General features: G+C 34.0%; 1 protein-coding gene and 1 non-coding gene across 2 annotated transcripts; one reads left to right on the top strand and one right to left on the bottom strand.

Annotated features, from left to right (window-relative positions):
- Positions 1 to 16869: 16869 nt before the first annotated feature.
- Positions 16870 to 16976, bottom strand: LOC131171500 (small nucleolar RNA R71). Its single transcript, XR_009142160.1, has one exon. It is a non-coding gene; the product is annotated as a small nucleolar RNA R71 (small nucleolar RNA).
- An 88-nt stretch (positions 16977 to 17064) lies between these two features.
- LOC131171247 (uncharacterized) lies at positions 17065 to 18808 on the top strand. Its single transcript, XM_058130717.1, has 3 exons — positions 17065 to 17188; positions 18162 to 18286; positions 18374 to 18808. The coding sequence occupies exons 1-3, from the start codon at positions 17065 to 17067 to the stop codon at positions 18806 to 18808; spliced, it is 684 nt and encodes a 227-aa protein (XP_057986700.1).
- The last annotated feature ends 586 nt before the right edge of the window (positions 18809 to 19394 follow it).

Here is a 19394-nt window from a genome sequence, read left to right as displayed (position 1 = left end):
CTTGGTACCCAGTGCCAGTTTAATCCGTTTATCTAGTCTAGTTGACTGATATAGGTTACTTGGGCAACCAAATTAATTCATAAAAAATTATTACTAAATAATGAACATAAAAGTATTGAATATGTAAAAATGTTAATAATTACCAAAAATTTTAGTTTGCATGAAATAACAACATAGCATCTGTATATTTATTTATTTAGTTTTTTTTTTATATTGGTATCACTAAGCTGTATTGCTTAGCACATCACTGTTTGTCATGCATAGGTACTGGAGATACTGATAGAGAGCCTAGCAGACCTTAGACTGGGTGATCATTCAGATTTGCAGTGAGTTCAGAGTCACCTCCATTACAGTGCATCTTTGGTAGGACCATTAGGTTCCTTTTTGTATTTTGTATTCTGCATTTTGTAATAGACATAAATTTTGTTTTGTAAATCATAAACTCATGTAATTATATGTTGATGTAATTATCTGTAAATTTTGTTAATTAATAAAATCTGAGTATTTCTTTATGAATTGGGCTTGAGTATGATATGAAATGAATTAAGTTTTGAAATATTGAGATTATTAAGAAATTGTGAAATTGTGTTGGTGGTTGACTGGAATTAATGATATGATTATATTTGAAGTGTTTTTAATAGGTTCTGAACAACTATTTTTCCAATTCATAACCGACACTCTATCGAATTTTTTGTCAAATTTGCGAAAATCATGAATTAATCAAAATTTCAACGAATGACATAAATGTTATAAATTTCACTTAAAAGCTTTTTAATCAATGATATAAGAACTAGAAATTGTAATAAAATAAGATAAGGTACTCCGACACTCTGTGTGACATGCTTTGCTCAGCTATATTGTAAATGGGTGAGGGGTGTCACAGAATTGACCAAAATGCCCTTCATCGGTTTCAATCCATTTTTTAATAGTGCTTAATGACTCTTTGAGTTCTGATGCACTTATTTGAGCTTGTTTTCTTTTTATTTCCATGGTTTTCTAGTTTCCAATAGTTTCGCAACTATCCCTTGACCAAGTGTGTCATAGGGTCCCATACGAATTTAGGGTAGCAACTAAGCTCGCAGTTGCTTCCTAGGAAGATCACCATCATCGGGACTTTGGCTCATTTAACTGATTAGGCTTTGTTTTTCTTATTTCCATTTCACCTTTATGTGATTTCTATTAATTTTTATTTATGGATTTTTCGAAAGACTTAGATATGGTTCTAAATATCCTGACTATCCGGACAAATACTAGTTACCGAAACAGTAGAATGTATAAACTATTTAGTATGAAGGTGTTACATAATCTTCCATTTTCCAATTTATGCCAATCCCATTAAATTTCACTACCCCAATCATATATACTACTTCAATTAAACTTGAATTCATCATCAATTAAATTAAAACACATCAAAACCCTAAATTACCCAAGCTAGCCGAAAATCCCTTCTAAGATTCATGCATTTTTTTTCATGCTTTCTCATGTAAATTCATTACACTCAGATTTGATTCAAAGCATAGTTAATTAATCAAGAATGAAAGAAACTTACCTCTTGATGAATTTTCCCAACTTCCAATTTCTTTTTCTTCTTACTTCTAATCTCCCACCGAAGATCAAAATCCAAATTTTCTTATAGTGGGCTATGGAAAGTATGGAAGAATTTTCAAGGTATTGAGAGCTCAAAGGATTAAAAATGGAGGAAAGTATGGAGAGAGAGGGAGAGGGAGAGTTGGCTGGCCACAATGGGAAAAGGAAGAGAAAAAAGTGGCTTTTTCTTTTATGTTTTGTCTTTATATATATTTATCCCAAAATATAATTACTTTAAATTGAGTTGTCCAAAGTTCATTGGTCATAAATTTTTAATTAGGACAAAATGGAATTAAAATTCTAGGTTTTCATTTCTTTTATTTTCCATTACAATTTTTTTTCTTGAATTTTTCCTCATAAATTACTTCATAATTCAATTCAATAATTTTACTTAATTTCATTGATATTTTGGTCAAAAATCAATTCTTGAAGTGAATTAACCAAAATGTCCCTCATTGGGTTATAATCCATATTTTTCAAAATCCCTGATGAGTCCTATGGTCTTTGATTCACTCAAATTTTTATTGTGTCTATCTCAATTAATTTTCTCTTTATTTTTAGTCTCCAAGGTAGCTTTGAATAGTACCATTCACAGACTAAAAATGGTATATAATCTACACCAACTAAGATATACTTGTTTTTTAATAAAAATGGGAATGGACTAATGATGTTTATTCCCCAAAAATCAAAGAGTTTAACTTCAAGTAATCCACAGAGAGGCATTCATTACTTCTTGAGATGTTCCCGATCCTTTGACATTGACTGCATATAAGCACATAGTTCCTTACATCTTTAAATATGTTTGGCTAATAAAAACCTAATTGAATAATCTTTGCTGTTGTTTTTGAGGTGCTGAAGTGTCCTCCATATGGTGATAAATGGCAATGTCGAAGTACACTCTCAACTTCCTCCTCTAGTATGTATCTTCTAATGAGAACATTATTACTTATCTTGTAGAGTAAAGGCTCTTCCCAAGAATAGTCCCTTATGTCATGAAAGAACTTTTTCTTTTATTAGTAGGACATGTTTGGTGGTAACACTCTACAAACGTATTTCATCTATAATGCTCCCCTTTTCTTCTTATCTCAGCCTGGACTAAATTATTGGTTCCCTTCTTATCTTTGATTTCTAAGTTAAATTCCCATCATCCATCAGATTAGCCTTGATTTAACTGCCTTCTTGTTCAAGAGGTACCGAAGAGCTGCATGGTCTATATATACAATGACTTTTGATCCAACTAGATAGGATCTAAACTTTTCAATTGCAAACACGATAGCTATAAACTCCTTTTTTATAGTTGCATAGTTAACTTGTGCATCATCAAGTGTTTTGCTTGCATAATAGATAGCATAAATATTTTTATCTTTTCTTTGCCTAAGTATTGCTCTTACTACATAGTCACTTGCATTGCACATGATCTCGAATGGTAACTCCGAGTCTAGAGGTTGCGTTATTGGTGCAGATACGAGAGCTTTTTTTATCCCACAAAATGAATCAAGGCAGCTTTCATCAAAGTCAAAAGGTACATCTTAATTTAACAAGTATGTTAATGGCTTAACTATTTTGAAAATGTTCTTGATAAATCTTCTGTAGAAGCCTGCATGTCCTAAAAAGTTTCACACTCCTTTGACTAATGTTGGAGATGGCATCTTCTTTATGATTTCATCTTTGCCTTATCCATTTTGATCCCTCTTTTTGATACTAGGTGACCAAGGACTATACCTTTTTTTTATCATGAAGTAACATTTCTCCCAGTTAAGTACTAGGTTGGATTCCTCACATCTTTATAACACTTTAGAAAGGTTAGTTAAACACTCATTAAAAGTAGTGCCATAAATAAAGAAGTCATTAATAAATACTTCCATAATATTGTTAATAAAGTCAGAGAAAATAGCCATCATGCATCTTTGAAAAGTAGCAGGGGGCATTCTCATATAGGCAAAAGTGCCATAGGGATAAGTAAAAGTAGTCTTTTCCTAGTTTTTTGGGTGAATTGGGATTTGGAAAAATCCTAAATACCTATCTAAGTAGCAAAAATAAGAATGCTTAGCTAGTCTCTCAAGCATTTGGTCAATAAAAGGGAGAGAAAAATAGTCTTTTCTGGTAGTGCTATTCAGTTTTCTATAATTAATGCACATCCGCCAACCAGTGACTATCCTAGTAGGGATTAGCTCATTATTTTTATTTTTTATAATAGTCATCCCACCCTTCTTAGGTACTAAATGTACCGAACTAACCCATTTACCATCAGATATAGGGTAGATTACACTTGCATCTAATAGTTTTAGAATTTCTTTCTTTACAATTTCTTTCATGTTTGAGTTTAGTCTTCTTTAATATTCCATGGTGGGTTTACTATTCTCTTTCAATGGTATTCTATGCATACAAATGGAAGGGCTAATTCCTTCATGGTCATTAATTATGTACCCACTGATCTTCCTATGGGTTCTTAACTCTGTTAAAAGTTTCTCCTCTTCTAACTCAGTTAGACTAGCATTTATAATCATAGGATGAGTTGAGTTTGAGCCAAGAAATGCATACTGGAGAGTCGAAGGAAGAGGTTTTAGTTCTACCTATGGTATAGCTTCTTTTGGTTCTACAATGATGGGAGTTTGTTTCAACTCCTCCATTTGAAGTGCTTGAGCCATTAGTAGTGGTGGGTTAGCTTCTAAGGTTTCTACATAACTTGCAATTTCTTTTTTTTCATCTTCTATAGTATTGTTATGCCTAAGACATGCTTCAAGAGGATCTTCTAGATATCTCTTATTGAACTCCTCTTTTACTAGCTCTAATAATATCAACCCCTTAAGCACTTATATGTGTTTGGCTTATGTTTCATTGCTTGAAATAGGTTGAATTCCATTTCTTCCTCTCCCACCTTGAGAGTTAGCCACCCATTTTTAATATTAATGATCAGTTCGACAGTTGCTAAGAAAGGTCTTCCCAAGATTATGGGAATCTAAACATCCTCCTCCATTTCCAAAATAATAAAGTTGACTAGAAAAAAGAATTTGCCAACTTTTATGGGGATGTTCTTTAGGATACCTATTAGATATTTAACATATCTATCTGCCAATTGTAATAAGATTATAATTAGTTTTAGCTCTCTAACATTCAGCTTCTGATAGATAGCTAAGAGAATCAAACTAATACTTACTTCTAAGTCACAAAGGGCTTTATCGATATTCATATTGCCAATTAGACAAGCCATGGAGAAGCTTCCTGGATCCTTGAGCTTTGGAGGTAGCTTATTTTGTAATATGGCACTGCATTCCTCTATGAGAGCTACTATCTCATGTCAACCAGCTTCCTTTTATTTAGGAGGATCTCCTTTAGGAACTTTACATAGGATGGCATTTGAGATAGAGCTTCAGTGAGTTGATACACTTGTATTATATAGATGTTTTTAAGCACATTTGCATAGCATTCCATATCGTTTAAATAGGTAATTTCATGCATAATCACCAAATTCATTAACTTTTGTAGATTTCATCACTCTACACTAAATTTTATGTTTTCTACATATTTTTAGATGTTTAGAGGAAGTTCCAAAGCATAAGAGTAAAGAAGGAAGTTTGGAAAAACTCAAGAAGAGAAGATTGTTGCTGATACATAGTACACGGGTCGTGTAAATATACCACAGACTTATGTAACTTACTGCCAGAAGAAAACCAAAGAAATCAAAGAAGAAACACAATACATAGGCTGTGTAACACAACCCATGTAACCTGCAGAGACTAATGTAAGATTCTACCTGGCAAAGCTTAAAGAATTCCCGGAAGAACAATAGAACATGGGCCGTGTAATTAGATTAGTATAACTAGCTGAGGCTCGTGTAACCTTCTACTCCGACACAAGATGCAACCTTCTAGCTCCAGTAAGTTACACGACCCTAGGCCATGTAGTGACATACGGGTAATGTATCAGCCGATAGCCAGTTTCCTGATTTGGTTCCAGCTCTAGCTTTTATAGAGAGAAGAGACTTATAATGCTTTTGGGACTCTAAAAACCTAACCCTAGACATTGAATATAAATAGAGGCAGCAGAAAACCTAGAAATAAAGATCCCAACATTAGCATCTTCACATACACATCTTCATTCACATACATCTTCATCATTTTTTCTCCAAGCCATCTTGAAGAATAGTGCATTGGCATCAAGGGGGAGTCCTTAGCCAAAGTTCCACAAGTTCAAAGCTGTAGATTCTCTTCAATTCTTTTGTTCTATTTCTTATTAGTAGTATGCCCTAGAGCATATCATTTAGTATGTATCATGTACATGTTTTATTAATTAAAAGGCATTTTCACTTTTCCATTTACACAACATATTTATGTGTAATAGAAAAGGTACATTGATATTTTGTTAGAAATTCTATTCTTAAGTTATTAAGAATATGAGTGACAGTATTTCTAGTACAAAGTATCAGAAATTGGTTCACGATCGAGGATACTTCACAATAAGGACATGACTTATCCAGAAAGATTGTAATCATGTTTGTTCCTAAGTTATTTATATGAGATGTAAATAAGATGGAATGGTGAGTCTCATACCATATAACAAACATGATAGGCACCTATACATGATAAGTAGGCCGAACCAGTTACATTTATGACAAGCACATGGAGTTTACTCTTGTTAATGTATTATTATAATCATATCAATGCATATAATCTTTGGACCTGAGATAGCACAGTTATCTTGTATATAGGTGGTTTGAGTTTGATACTGCTTTTATACTTGTACTGTGTATGGGTATATGGGCATGTGTTGGCTCCTACTGGTTATATATGAAGGTAGGTGTTTATCAAGATGGAATCCGTTACCCTAAGTAAATAAGGATAAAATCCTATGTTCATTTAATTGTTCTTGATGTTTCAAGTTCCTAGACAGAACAGATAGATTTAATCAAAAAAGAGTTTCTGATGAGAAAATATTTTAATCAAGAACTGGAATTAAAAGAGAACATAATATTCATAGCAAATAGGGTTTGACATAAACCATGACTCTAGCTCGAAATGGGATTTTGTAACAGAGAGATTCTAGTGCATGGTAGCATATGATTATAGGTTCATTTAAGGTAAATCTTGTTACCGATTGGGTGGCTATGACATGCTATGCTAGGTGTTAACCATAGTCTATGAGCTGCATAAAATGATTTAGAGAAATCATTTAAGGTAAGAAAGAGTTCTGATGATATTAAGAGTTGATATCATGTCTCATTGCCAATTAGTGATGAGCCTAGTAAGTCACACACATACACAAGTAATCACCAAATTAAATATGATTTAATTAATTAATTAAAGAGTTTAATTGATTAATTAAATAGGTTTTGTTTGCAATTAGATTGCAAAGTCCCTAGCATGGCTTGAAACCAAATCTAGGTTATTGGATGTATAGTATAAGTTAAATTTATAATTAAAGTGTTTAAATATAAATTTAATTAATGAGAAATTAATTAATAGAGATTAATTAATTAATTTATATTTGATATAAATTGATTAGAAGAAGAGAAATAATTATTTTGGGTTGAGAATACAAAATTAAGACACAGGGATATTTTGGTCATTTCACAGGGTGACATGTAGCACCATGAGAGGGTGACACATGGCACTACACATAGGCTTGCCATGTGTATTTTAATCATGTAAGATGATCAAAAATAAAGATTAAATATAGGTTTGACACTTGGCACAATGTGATTGGGTGAATTAAACCTAAAGCCAATCAGAAGGTGACATGTGGCAAGGGTTTTAAGTGGTGACCTAGTTATATTAGTGTAAGGATGAAAGAACAAAAATACAAGCTGCTGTATTCTCTTGGTGCCGCCACCCTTGGAGTGTTCTTCTTCTCTTTTTCTTCATCTTTCATCAATTCAAAGAGATTTGCCAACAATCTCTTGAATTAAAAATATGAGAAATTATTTCTAGTGTCCAGTTTATATCTGTAATCTCTTAAGAGGCAAAACCTGATTTTTTAATTGATTGGAAAAGCTTTAGAAGCTGTTCAAGGGGCTACCATTGGTCATCTTGGTGTGGACAAGCTAGAGGGACAACATCTAGTGTCCTAGGCGCATCCCAAAGGTGCCAAACACACTGCAGTGCATCAAAAAGGTTAGTGCACTTATTCTTGATCTAATCTAGGGTTCTAATGAATTAATCTGTTAATTCTAAAATCTTAAATGGAAAATGTAGATCCAAAATCTTATTAAAAGAGTTTTAATATGCTGTTTATCATTGAAATCAAATAGATAAAAATAAATCTTGCATGATGCATGTGACCCTAAATGAAAAATTTTTGAATTCAATGATCTAAACTTGTGTTTTTCATGCTTCCGCTCCTTCAATTGGTATTAGAGCCACTATATTTGCAATTCATATTGTTGATTATATGATTTAATTATGTGATTTGATCATGAGATGATTGTTTCATTGTTGGTTGGACCAACAAAGGTGGCTGCTTGAGGAAGAACACCATGGTGCGCATGGTTTGATCCATTCAACCATGCGCATGGCTATTTGAGTTTGTTTGTGGGCTCGGTTCCAAGGCCCATAATGAGGCCCATGACTAATTAAAGTGTTTAATTAGGAGTTTTAATCAAAAAATTAAATTTTGATTCAAATCTGAATTTTTAAATTTATTTGAATGTGATTCAAATATGAATTTTTAAATTTGTTTGAATCATATTCAAATCTGGATTTTTAAGTTGAATATGAGATATTCAATTTAATTTAAGTATGTATATTTTATTTAATTATTAAATAGTGATATGCATGATGGATGATCATGGACTATAAAAGACCAATGTGATTGGATTTATTTCTTTTATGTTTCATTGGGTTATAAATTAATTAATTTATTTTAATTTATTTTGGGTATGTATTATAAAGGTTATAATATTTTTTAAGTTGTAATTTCATTTATTTAGTTCTTGTAAATTCACCTTGGTATGCCAAGGATTACTATGTAATTAGAATGCAAGAAGATCAAGGAGGTCAAGAGCATTAGTGGGACCAGTGGGAGGAATTCAAGTGTCGATTATGTACTCGTTCAGCAACTCTTGTAATATGAATGAATGAAATGCACCTAGGAATGCCCTGATTCAATTCTTGGTGGCTCATAATTGAATCCCTTAGAAAGTCCATGATCATACCATATTTATTATCCATGAATGCATGAGGTGTATGAGAATGTATGCAAGTATATGACATATGCATGCTAATTGGATAATGTGCAAAGTGAGACTTTAATAGTAATTAGAGTGACCACAAAATCATCCAAACAAATGACTAAGTTGGAAATGGTATAATTAAAGTAATTATAACATGGGCCCTCCATTGAACCAATTATTTTAAGAAATTTTAAATACTTGCATAAGATGCAATTAATTTAAGAGATTTTCTTAAGAATAATTGTTAAACATGAGATGTTGTAAATATGTAAATGGTTTGGTGGCCAATATTAGATGTACCTGAGGACATTAAAATTATTTGCATAATTACTGGCTCAATGGGATCAACTTAACTAATGCAAGATAAGTCAATAATGGATGTACCTGAGATTTTGAGCATTAAGGGCTAGGTAAAGGATTGAATCTTACATGAGATGTGATGGGCAAGGAGTTGCTCACTTATAGTTTATTGTAATTCTAATAATGGATGTACCTGAGGATGATCAATAGAATTATAAGAATTCAATCACCTACTAGAAATCCATCTAACTAAGATTTCCGTTTTCTACTTTGGAAGTGTAGGATTCGCTAAGTTAGTGGGAGGACCAATTTGATTAAAAGGCCATAATCATTTTGGTTAATTACATGATACATTTACTAATTAATCTAGTTATTTTCTGTAGTTAATTTTCTAATTATAATGATCACAGAACAACCACCACCATCCAATATCCTTGCAAGCATACTTGATCGAAATAGGTTGACAGGACCTAATCTATCTGATTGGCTAAGAAATTTGAAACTTATCTTGAACCTTGAACATATAGGATATGTTCTAGATTCAAATGTTCCTGGTCCCTTATCTCCAGAGGCCACTCAAGAGAAACATGAAACTTTGGACAAGTGGAATGAGCATGATATGAGAGCTAAGTATTGCATGCTTGCTTCTATGAGTAATGAGTTACAGAAGTAGCATGAGAACATGCAGAGTGCGAGTGAGATCCTCCTTCACCTACAAGAGTTGTATGGTGAGCACAACAGGAATGCTAGGTATGAGATATCTAGACAGCTATTCCGCATGAGGATGTTTGAGGGACAAAATGTTGGGGATCATGTCCATAAGATGATTCAGCTAATTGAGCAGCTGGAACATCTTGACTTTAACATGGATTTCCAACTACAGATGGAAAATCTTTTGGAAATTTTGTGACAAATTTTCATATGACTAAACAGGAATGCACCTTAGCTGGTTTACTCAACATGCTGGTTATTGCTCAAAAGAATATGTCGGGCAATAAAGGAAAAGAGGTAGCTTTGATTGCATCTTCTTCTGCTAGAAAGTCCAATAAGAAGAAGGGTAATAAGAAAAAGAAACCTCAGATTCCTTGTCCTTTTAAGAAAATAGCTAAACAGAAAGGGAAGACTAAAGCTGATGGGGGCAAAGGAAAGTGTTTCCATTGCCAGAAGGATGGGCATTGGAAAAGGAACTGCCCAGAGTATCTTACATCTCTGAAGGACAAGAAGGATACATCTTTGGAAGGTATGTCCATATCTTGTTATTTAGATTCTGATGATACTCATAGTTCATATACAGCTAGGGTTTTAGATACTAGTGTCAGTTCTCACATTTCTTATGATATGTAGAAACTAGCAAATAGTAGCAGCTTGCGTTCTCGAGATGTTAGACTCTGGATTAGCGATGGCTCAACTGTTGAAGCTTTAGCCATAGGATCTAAATCTTTTTACATGCCTGGACACGTTTTGTGTTTGGATAATATTTTATATGTACCTAATGCTTTTAAGAACATCATTTCTATATCTAGTTTGACTAGAAATGACTATGAATTTCAGTTCACAGATGATGTTTGCAATATTTATTTTGGAAATAAATATGTTGATTCAGATTATATGAATGATGGTCTTTATTATTTGGATAATAATGAGAAACACAAAATGCATACAAGTGATCTAAATGAATGCAATGCCATGGTAAAAATCAACTCAAGTTCAAAATATATTTGGCACTTAAGGTTAGGTCATGTTGTAGAAGATAGGATTACAAAACTGGAGAAAATGGGGATTCTATCCTCATTGGGTTTTGAACCTACTCCAACTTATGAATCTTGCCTTTAGGGAAAAATGACTAGATCAACCTTTGTTGGACAAGGGCTAAGAGCTGAAAATATTTTGGAGCTAATACATAGTGATGTATGTGGTCCATTTAAAGAAATGGCTAGAGGCAGTTTTCACTATTTTATTACCTTTACTGATGATAAATTAAGGTTTGGGTATTTGTATTTGATGAAATACAAACATGAATCCTTTGAAAAGTTCAAAGAATTTAAATCTGAAGTAGAAAATTAAACAGGATAAAGTATTAAAGCTCTTTGATCAGATCATAGAGGTGAATACTTAAGTACTGAATTTGATGAATACTTGAGAGAGCATGGCATTGTTTCCCAGCTGACTCCTCCAGGAACACCACAGTTGAATGGTGTATCTGAAAGGAGAAATCGTACCCTATTGGATATGGTACGTAGTATGATGAGCTATACTGATATGCCAATCTTCTTTTGGGGATTTACATTAGAATCAGCTTTGTATATTCTAAATAGGATTCCATCAAAATCAATATCTTCCACACCTTATGAGATATGGCATGGAAGAAAACCAAGTCTTAAGCATGTTAAGATTTGGGGTTGTCCAGTTTATATCAAAAAGCTGAACACTGATAAATTGGAAACCAGATCAAAAAAGGGTTGATTTGTTGGATATCCAAAAGATAGTTTTGGATATTATTTTTATTTGCCTACATCACAAAAGGTTGTAATAATTAGAGATGCCACATTTCTTGAACAACAGTTTGTTCAAGAAGGGGGCAAAGGAAGGCAAATAGAGTTGGAATTGGAGAATTCTGACCAACCAACAGATTAGATGGATATAGATCCAGCTAGTCAACCTACACCTATTGATCAAACATCTACAGCTATTCCTCATAGAATAACTAGGGTATCTCACCCACCAGTGAGATATGGTTTCCTTCATGAAGAAGAATAAGAGTTGTCTACTCATGAAGAAGTAGATTATGGAGATGATCCACTTACCTATGAAGAAGCTGTATCAGATATAGACTCTTCAAAATGGATTGATGCTGTGAAATCCAAAAATTGATTCCATGTATAAGAATCAAGTTTGGGATCATGTTGACCCACTTGAAGGTATTGTACCTATAGGGAACAAATGGGTTTTGAAGAAGAAAATTGGTTCTGATGGAAAGGTAGAGACCTATAAAGCAAGTCTAGTAGCGAAAAGGTTTCACCAAAGGCAAGGAATCGACTATGAGGAGACTTTCTCGCCTATTGCCATGCTTAAATCAATTAGGATTCTATTAGTAATAGCTACATACTATGATTATGAGATTTGGCAGATGAATGTCAAAACAGCTTTTCTCAATGGATACATTGAAGAAAACATTTTCATGGAATAACCTAGGGGTTTTGAATCCCAAGATGGTTCCAAGGTATGCAAGCTAAAGCAATCCATTTATGGGTTGAAACAAGCTTCAAGGAGTTGGAACATCCGTTTTGATGAAGCCATTAAGTCATTTAGTTTTATAAAAAATAAGGATGAGCCATGTGTATATAAGAAGGTTAGTGATAGTGCTGTCACTTTCCTTGTCTTATATGTGGATGACATTTTATTGATGGGTAATGACACAGGCATGTTGACAACTGCAAAGGTGTGGTTGTCAAATACATTCTCCATGAAAGACTTAGGGGAGGCAACCTATATTCTTAGGATTCGCATATATAGAGATAAAGCGAAAAGAATAATTGGCTTACCAAAGTCTATACTTGGAAAAGGTGTTAAAGAGGTTTAACATGCTTGATTCCAAGAAAGGATTGTTACCAGTGAGACATGGTATCCACCTTTCTAAAGAAATGTCACCAAAGACACCTGAAGAAAGAGATAAAATGGCCAGGATTCCACATGCTTCGGCTATTGGAAGTTTCATGTATGCAATGTTGTGTACTAGGCCGAATATCGCATATGCTGTTAGTTTGACTAACAGGTATCAATCCAATCTAGGTTTGAAACACTAGATAGTTGTCAAGAATATCCTTAAGTACTTGAGAAGAACTAAGGATTTATTCTTGATATATGGAGGTGGTGACTTGCAATTGGATGGTTATATTGATTTTGATTTCCAATCAGATATCGATGATAGAAAGTTTACCTCTGGGTTTGTGTTCATTTGTAATGGAAGTGCAGTCAGTTAGAAGAGTTCCAAACAGAGTATGACTGCAAATTCCATTATAGAGGCTGAGTATATTGCTACATCAGATGCTGCAAAAAAAGCTGTTTGGATATAAAAAAACCCCGATCTCACTAGAAATTCAAACACATAGAAAGGCGGTACCACATTATCAGAGAAATAGTTGGGCAAGGCTATATAGCCATGCAGAAAATAGCATCAGCTGAAAAATCCTGCTGATCCATTCACTAAGCCTTTATCACAAACACAGTTAGACTGACATCTTGAGAAGATGGGTATAAGGCATTGTAATGAATGGCTCTAGTGCTAGTGGGAGATTGTTAGTAGTATGCTCTGGAGCATATCATTTAGTATGTATCTTGTACATGTTTTATTAATTAAAAGGCATTTCCACTTTTCTGTTTACATAATATATTTATGTGTAATAAAAAAGGTCTATTGATATTTTGTTAGAAATTCTATTCTTAAGTTGCTAAGAATATAAGTGACAGTATTTCTAGCACAAAGTATCATAAATTGGTTCACAATCGAGGATACTTCACAATAAGGACATAACTTATCCAGAAAGATTGTAATTATGTTTGTTCCCAAGTTATTTATATGAGATGTAAATAAGATGGAATGGTGAGTCTCATGCCATATAACAAACATGATAGGCACTTATACATGATAAGTAGGTCGAACTAGTGACATTTATGACAAGCACATGGAGTTTACTCTTGTCAATGTATTGTCATAAATCATATCAGTGCATATAATCTTTAGACCTAAGATAGCACAGTTATCTTGTATATAGATGGTTTGAGTTTGATATTGCTTTCATACTTGTACTGTGTATGGGTATATGGGCATGTGTTGGCTCCTACTAGTTATATATAGAGGTAGGTGTTGATAAAGATGGAATCTGTTACCCTAAGTAAATAGGGATAAAATCCTATGTTCATTCAATTGTTCTTGATGTTTTAAGTTCCTGGCCATGACAGATAGATTTAATTAAAAAAGACTTTTTGATGAGAAAATCTTTTTAATCAACAACTGGAATTAAAAGAGAACATAATATTCATAGCAAATGGGGTTTGACATAAACCATAACTCCAGCTCGAATTAGGATTTTGTAACAGAGAGATTCTAGTGCATGGTAACATGTGATTATAGGTTCATTTAAGGTAAACCTTAATACTGATTGGGTGGCTATGGCATGCTATGCTAGGTGTTAACCATAGTCTATGAGCTGCATAAAATGATTTAGACAAACCATTTATGGTAAGAAAGAGTTCTGATGATATTAAGAGTTGATCTCATGTCTCATTGCCAACTAGTAAGTCACACACATACACAAGTAATCACCAAATTAAATATGATTTAATTAATTAATTAAAGAGTTTAATTGATTAATTAAATAGGTTTGGTTTGCAATTAGATTGCAAAGTCCTTAGCATGGCTTGAAACCAAATCTAGGTTATTAGATGTATAGTATAAGTTAAATTTATATTTAAAGTGTTTAAATATGATTTTAATTAATGATAAATTAATTAATAAAGATTAATTAATTAATTTATATTTGATATAAATTGATTAGAAGAAGAGAAATAATTATTTTGGATTGAGAACTCAAAATTAAGATACAAGGGTATTTTGGTCATTTCACAGTGTGACATGTGGCATCATGAGATGGTGACATATGGCACTACACATAGGCTTGCTATATGTCTTTTAATCATATAAGATGATCAAAGTCAAGATTAAATATAGGTTTGACACTTGGCACAAATGTGATTGGGTGAATTAAACCTAAAGCCAATAAGAAGGTGACATGTGGCGAGGGTTTTAAGTGGTGACCTAGCTATATAAGTGTAAGGATGAAACTACAAAAATACAAGCTGCTGTATTCTCTTGGTGCAGCCACCCTTGGAGTGTTCTTCTTCTCTTCTTCTTCATCTTTCATCAATTCAAATAGATTTGCCAACAATCTCTTGAATTAAAAATACTAGAAATTGTTTCTAGTGTCCAGTTTACATCTGTAATCTCTTAAAAGGCAAAACCTGATTTTCTAATTGATTGGAAAAGCTTTAGAAGCTATTCAAGGGGCTGCCATTGGTGATCTTGGTGTGGACAAGCTAGAGGGACAACATCTGGTGTCCTAGGCGCATTCCAAAGGTGCCAAATACACTGCAGTGCATCAAAAGGGTTAGAGCACTTGTTCTTGATCTAATCTAGGGTTATAATGAATTAATCTGTTAATTCTAAAATCTTCAATGGTAAATGTAGATCCAAAAACATATTAAAAGAGTTTTAATATGCTATTTATCATTAAAATCAAATAGATAAAAATGAATCTTGCATGATGCACGTGACCCTAGATGAAAAATTTTTGAATTCAAAGATCTAAACTTGTGTTTTTCATGCTTCCGTTTCTCTAGGGTGCTTTCACGTTCTTTTATTTCATTTTTATTATGTTTGCTAAACTCACCACGAGTGAGTAGTTTTTTTTTATTCTAGAATTAAGAGAGTAATGCTTGTAATCATTATTATGGATAAATATTGAGTTTTATTTATGGGATTTGAGTTTTGTTCTTTGATTCAATTTCTTGTGTTCCTAATGCATGCTACGTATTGGTACCTACCTAGCTATGATATAAAATACTAATTGAAGAACTGAAAGGTGAAGATTAGTATTAGAAAATTAGGATTTTAGACCTAGAAAATCTTACCTAGAGATAGGCTGATGACCTTTGTGGAGTTTCATAATTAATCATAGAACTTAAAGTTTTTTTATTAGGACTAATCACCAACGAAAGTAGGGTTTAGCTCTAATTGAAACACGCCTTAGGTGCCTTGAGAGAGGACCTAGGATATCTTAGGATTAATTTTCATCAACGCAACGATCTTCAATCCAATGAATGAATAAGATTAAACCCATAATAAGGTTGAAGTGTGAAATCTTAATTCTAGAATTATTTTAATAGATTGTCTCATTTTAAATTCGTTATCCTTCAAGTCTTTAGTATTCAAAATAGATCAGTTTCACTCTCTCATTTTATTTGATAGCCTAGACAGTCAAAATTACTATGTAGTTAGGTACTTGCTAATTAAATTCTTAATGGGACGATACTCTACTCACTACTTTATTATTTTTTAGCGATCCGTGCACTTTCGGGGTTGAAAAATCGGAAAAAATAAGTTTTTGGCACCGTTGTTGAGGAATTTATTTCTAGTAATATTAGGCAATAGGAAATTTAGCTGATTTAGGCATTTACATTTACTATTTAAATTTAATTAATTTATTTTCATTCTTTTACTTTCTCTCCGGTATTTGGTTTGGTACATGATCAGAACAAAACCAAGGGAATAAATTTTGGACTTGGACCCCAAGATAGATAGGACTCTAAGAAGCATTAAGCGAGAAAGGAGACACCAAGAACAAGATCAAGAAAATTTAGAAACTCCTATCATGGACAACAACAACAACTAGCCAAGACCTTCGATGGCTTATGGAGCCCCATCTATCCAAGGATTCTAGCCTAGTGTTACAAGACCCACAGTGGAGGCTAATAATTTTGAACTAAGATCGATATCGCTCTTGATGATCTAATAGACCCAGTTTGGAGGTTCAGCTATAGAAGATCCACACTACCACCTCTAGTGCTTTCTTGCCCTATGTGACACATTCAAGATGAATGGAGTCTCTAACCAAGCTATAAGACTCAGAGCATTCCCATTCTCCCTTCGAGATAGAGCAAGGAAGTGGTTACTCTCTCAACTAGCTGATACATTCACAACTTAGGAAGATCTCTCGCAAGCATTTTTAGCAAGGTATTTCCCACCTGTGAAGACTACAAAGTTAAGGGTTGAACTTAATACTTTTAGGCAAAAGGAAGGTGAATCACTCTATGATGCATGGGAGAGATATAAAGACTTACAGAGGGAATGTCCACACCATGGCATAGAGGAATGGCTCCTAGTTCAAAATTTCTATAATGGGCTACTGCCCTCTACAAGGAGAACAGTAGATTCAGCTACAGAAGAAGACCTGATGGAGAAAACAGTAACACAAGTTCTTAAACTTCTAGAGAGGGTCGCCTATCATAACTATGAGTGGACAAATGAAAGGGAAGACACAAGAAGAATAGCAAAGATCCTAGAAGTGGATGCCTTAAGTATGATAAATGCTTAATTTGACTAGCTCACCAAAAAGCTTGACAGAATGCAAGCCAATGCTATAGGGATGAACAATCAACACTGCGATAGCTGTGGAGGAGGGTGTATGACTTCAGAATGTAACAAATTCAATGAGCCCTCTATTGAATAGCTAAACTATGTGAATAATAGAGGAAACTTTAACCAGAGGCAAGTCAACAACCCTTATTCAAACACCTACAACCCTGGATGGAGAAACCACCCTAACTTCTCATGGTCTAACTCGCACAATCAGCCAATGAACAAACAGCAAGGGTACAGACCACCAGCACCCCCAAGTTTTCAGAACAGAGAACAAAACCTTGCATAGCCATCGCTACCTCCTCAAACTCAATAGCCTAAACCAAAGTTAACTATAGAATCATGATGGAGGGCTTCCTAGTAACCTAACAACAGCAAAATGAAATGATAAAGCAGTTAGCTTCCAGAATGGATCAACTAGCCACCCACAATAAGATGCTTGAAAACCAAATTGCTCAATAGGCAAGTTCTTCAAGCAAGGTTGCTGGTAAACCGCCAAGTCAACTAGAAATGAACCCCAAAGAGCACTGTAAGGCAGTTACCTTGAGGAGCAATAGAATATTAGAAAAATAACCATCAGAGGAAAAATCAACTGAACAAACCTCTGATGAATCTGATAACCAAACAGAGGAGAAGGAGGAATAAGCTAAAAAGGAACAGGAAGAGGAAACAAAGAAAAAGAAAAAGCTAAAGGAGGAAGAGCCATATCAACCTCTTCTACCTTTTGCCTAAAGATTCCAGAAGCCTAAACTGGAAAAACAGTTTGGAAAGTTTTTAGAGGTTTTACAGAAACTTTACATTAACATTCCCTTCACAAAAACACTCACTTAGATGCCATCCTATGCTAAGTTCCTTAAAGAGATTCTTTAAAGAATAAAAGATTGGAAGATTATGAAACTGTTGCTCTTACAGAGGAATGCAGTGCCATATTGCAAAATAAGCTGCCACCAAAGTTGAAGGATCCAAGAAGCTTTTCCATACCTTGTCTTATTGGCAACATGAAGATAGACAAGGCACTCTATGATCTAGGTGCAAGTGTGAGTCTAATGCCTCTATCAATATGTTAGAAGCTAGATGTAGGAGAGCTCAAACCCACAATAATTTTACTGCAACTGGCTGATCAGTCTGTCAAGTACCTGGTGGGCATCCTAGAAAACATCCCCATCAAGGTGAGAAAATTCTTCATCCCTGTTGATTTTGTTGTCCTAAAAATGGAAAAGGATGTCCAAATTCCTATCATCCTGGGAAGACCTTTCTTGACAACCGCCGAAGCTATCATAGATGTTAAAAATGGGCGGTTAACACTCAAGGTAGGAGATGAAGATGTGGAATTTAACCTGTTCAAAGCAGTAAAGCATAAACTTAAACCTGATGAATGCTTAAAGGTTAACATAACTGATAAGCTAGTTGAAGAGGAATTGCACAAAACACATCCTGAAGATCCTTTAGAAGCATGCATAATGCACTGCCACACAACAGATAATGAAAACACAGAAATTACAGCTTTTGCACAATCTTTAGAAGCTAGCCTATCTCTACCCTTAGCTCAAGCTCTCTAAGTCATAGGACGACACCAAATAGGTAGAACTGAAACTTCTCCCCTCCACACTAAGGTACGCATTCTTAGACTCAAACTCTAAATGTCCTATTATTATAAATGCTAGCCTATCAACTGAAGAAGAGGAAAATTTGTTAAAGGTTCTTAAGACCCATAGTAAAGCTATAGGGTATAAAATAGAAGACCTAAAAGGAATTAATCCTTCAATTTGCATGCATAGGATACCCATGGAGGAAAACAGTAAACCTACTACTGAACATCAAAAGAGACTTAACCCAAACATGAAAGAAGCAGTTAAGAAAAAAATTCTAAAACTATTAGATGCGGGTATTATATACCTAATTTCTGATAGTAAATGGGTTAGTCTAGTGCATGTAGTGCCTAAGAAGGGTGGGATAACTGTCATTCAAAATGCAAACAATGAATTGATCCCTACTAGGGTAGTCACTGGTGGGCGCATGTGCATAGACTCTAGGAAATTAAATAGTGCCACCAGAAAGGACCATTTTCCTCTTTCTTTTATAGCCAAATGTTAGAAAGGCTAGTAAAACATTCCTACTTTTGTTATCTAGATGGGTATTTAGGAT

The sequence above is a fragment of the Hevea brasiliensis genome, chromosome 12 (genome assembly GCF_030052815.1).
Source record: "Hevea brasiliensis isolate MT/VB/25A 57/8 chromosome 12, ASM3005281v1, whole genome shotgun sequence".
Taxonomy (NCBI): Eukaryota; Viridiplantae; Streptophyta; class Magnoliopsida; order Malpighiales; family Euphorbiaceae; genus Hevea; species Hevea brasiliensis.
Note: the sequence above shows the minus strand (reverse complement) of the source record. Positions and strands in the feature narration are given on the sequence as shown.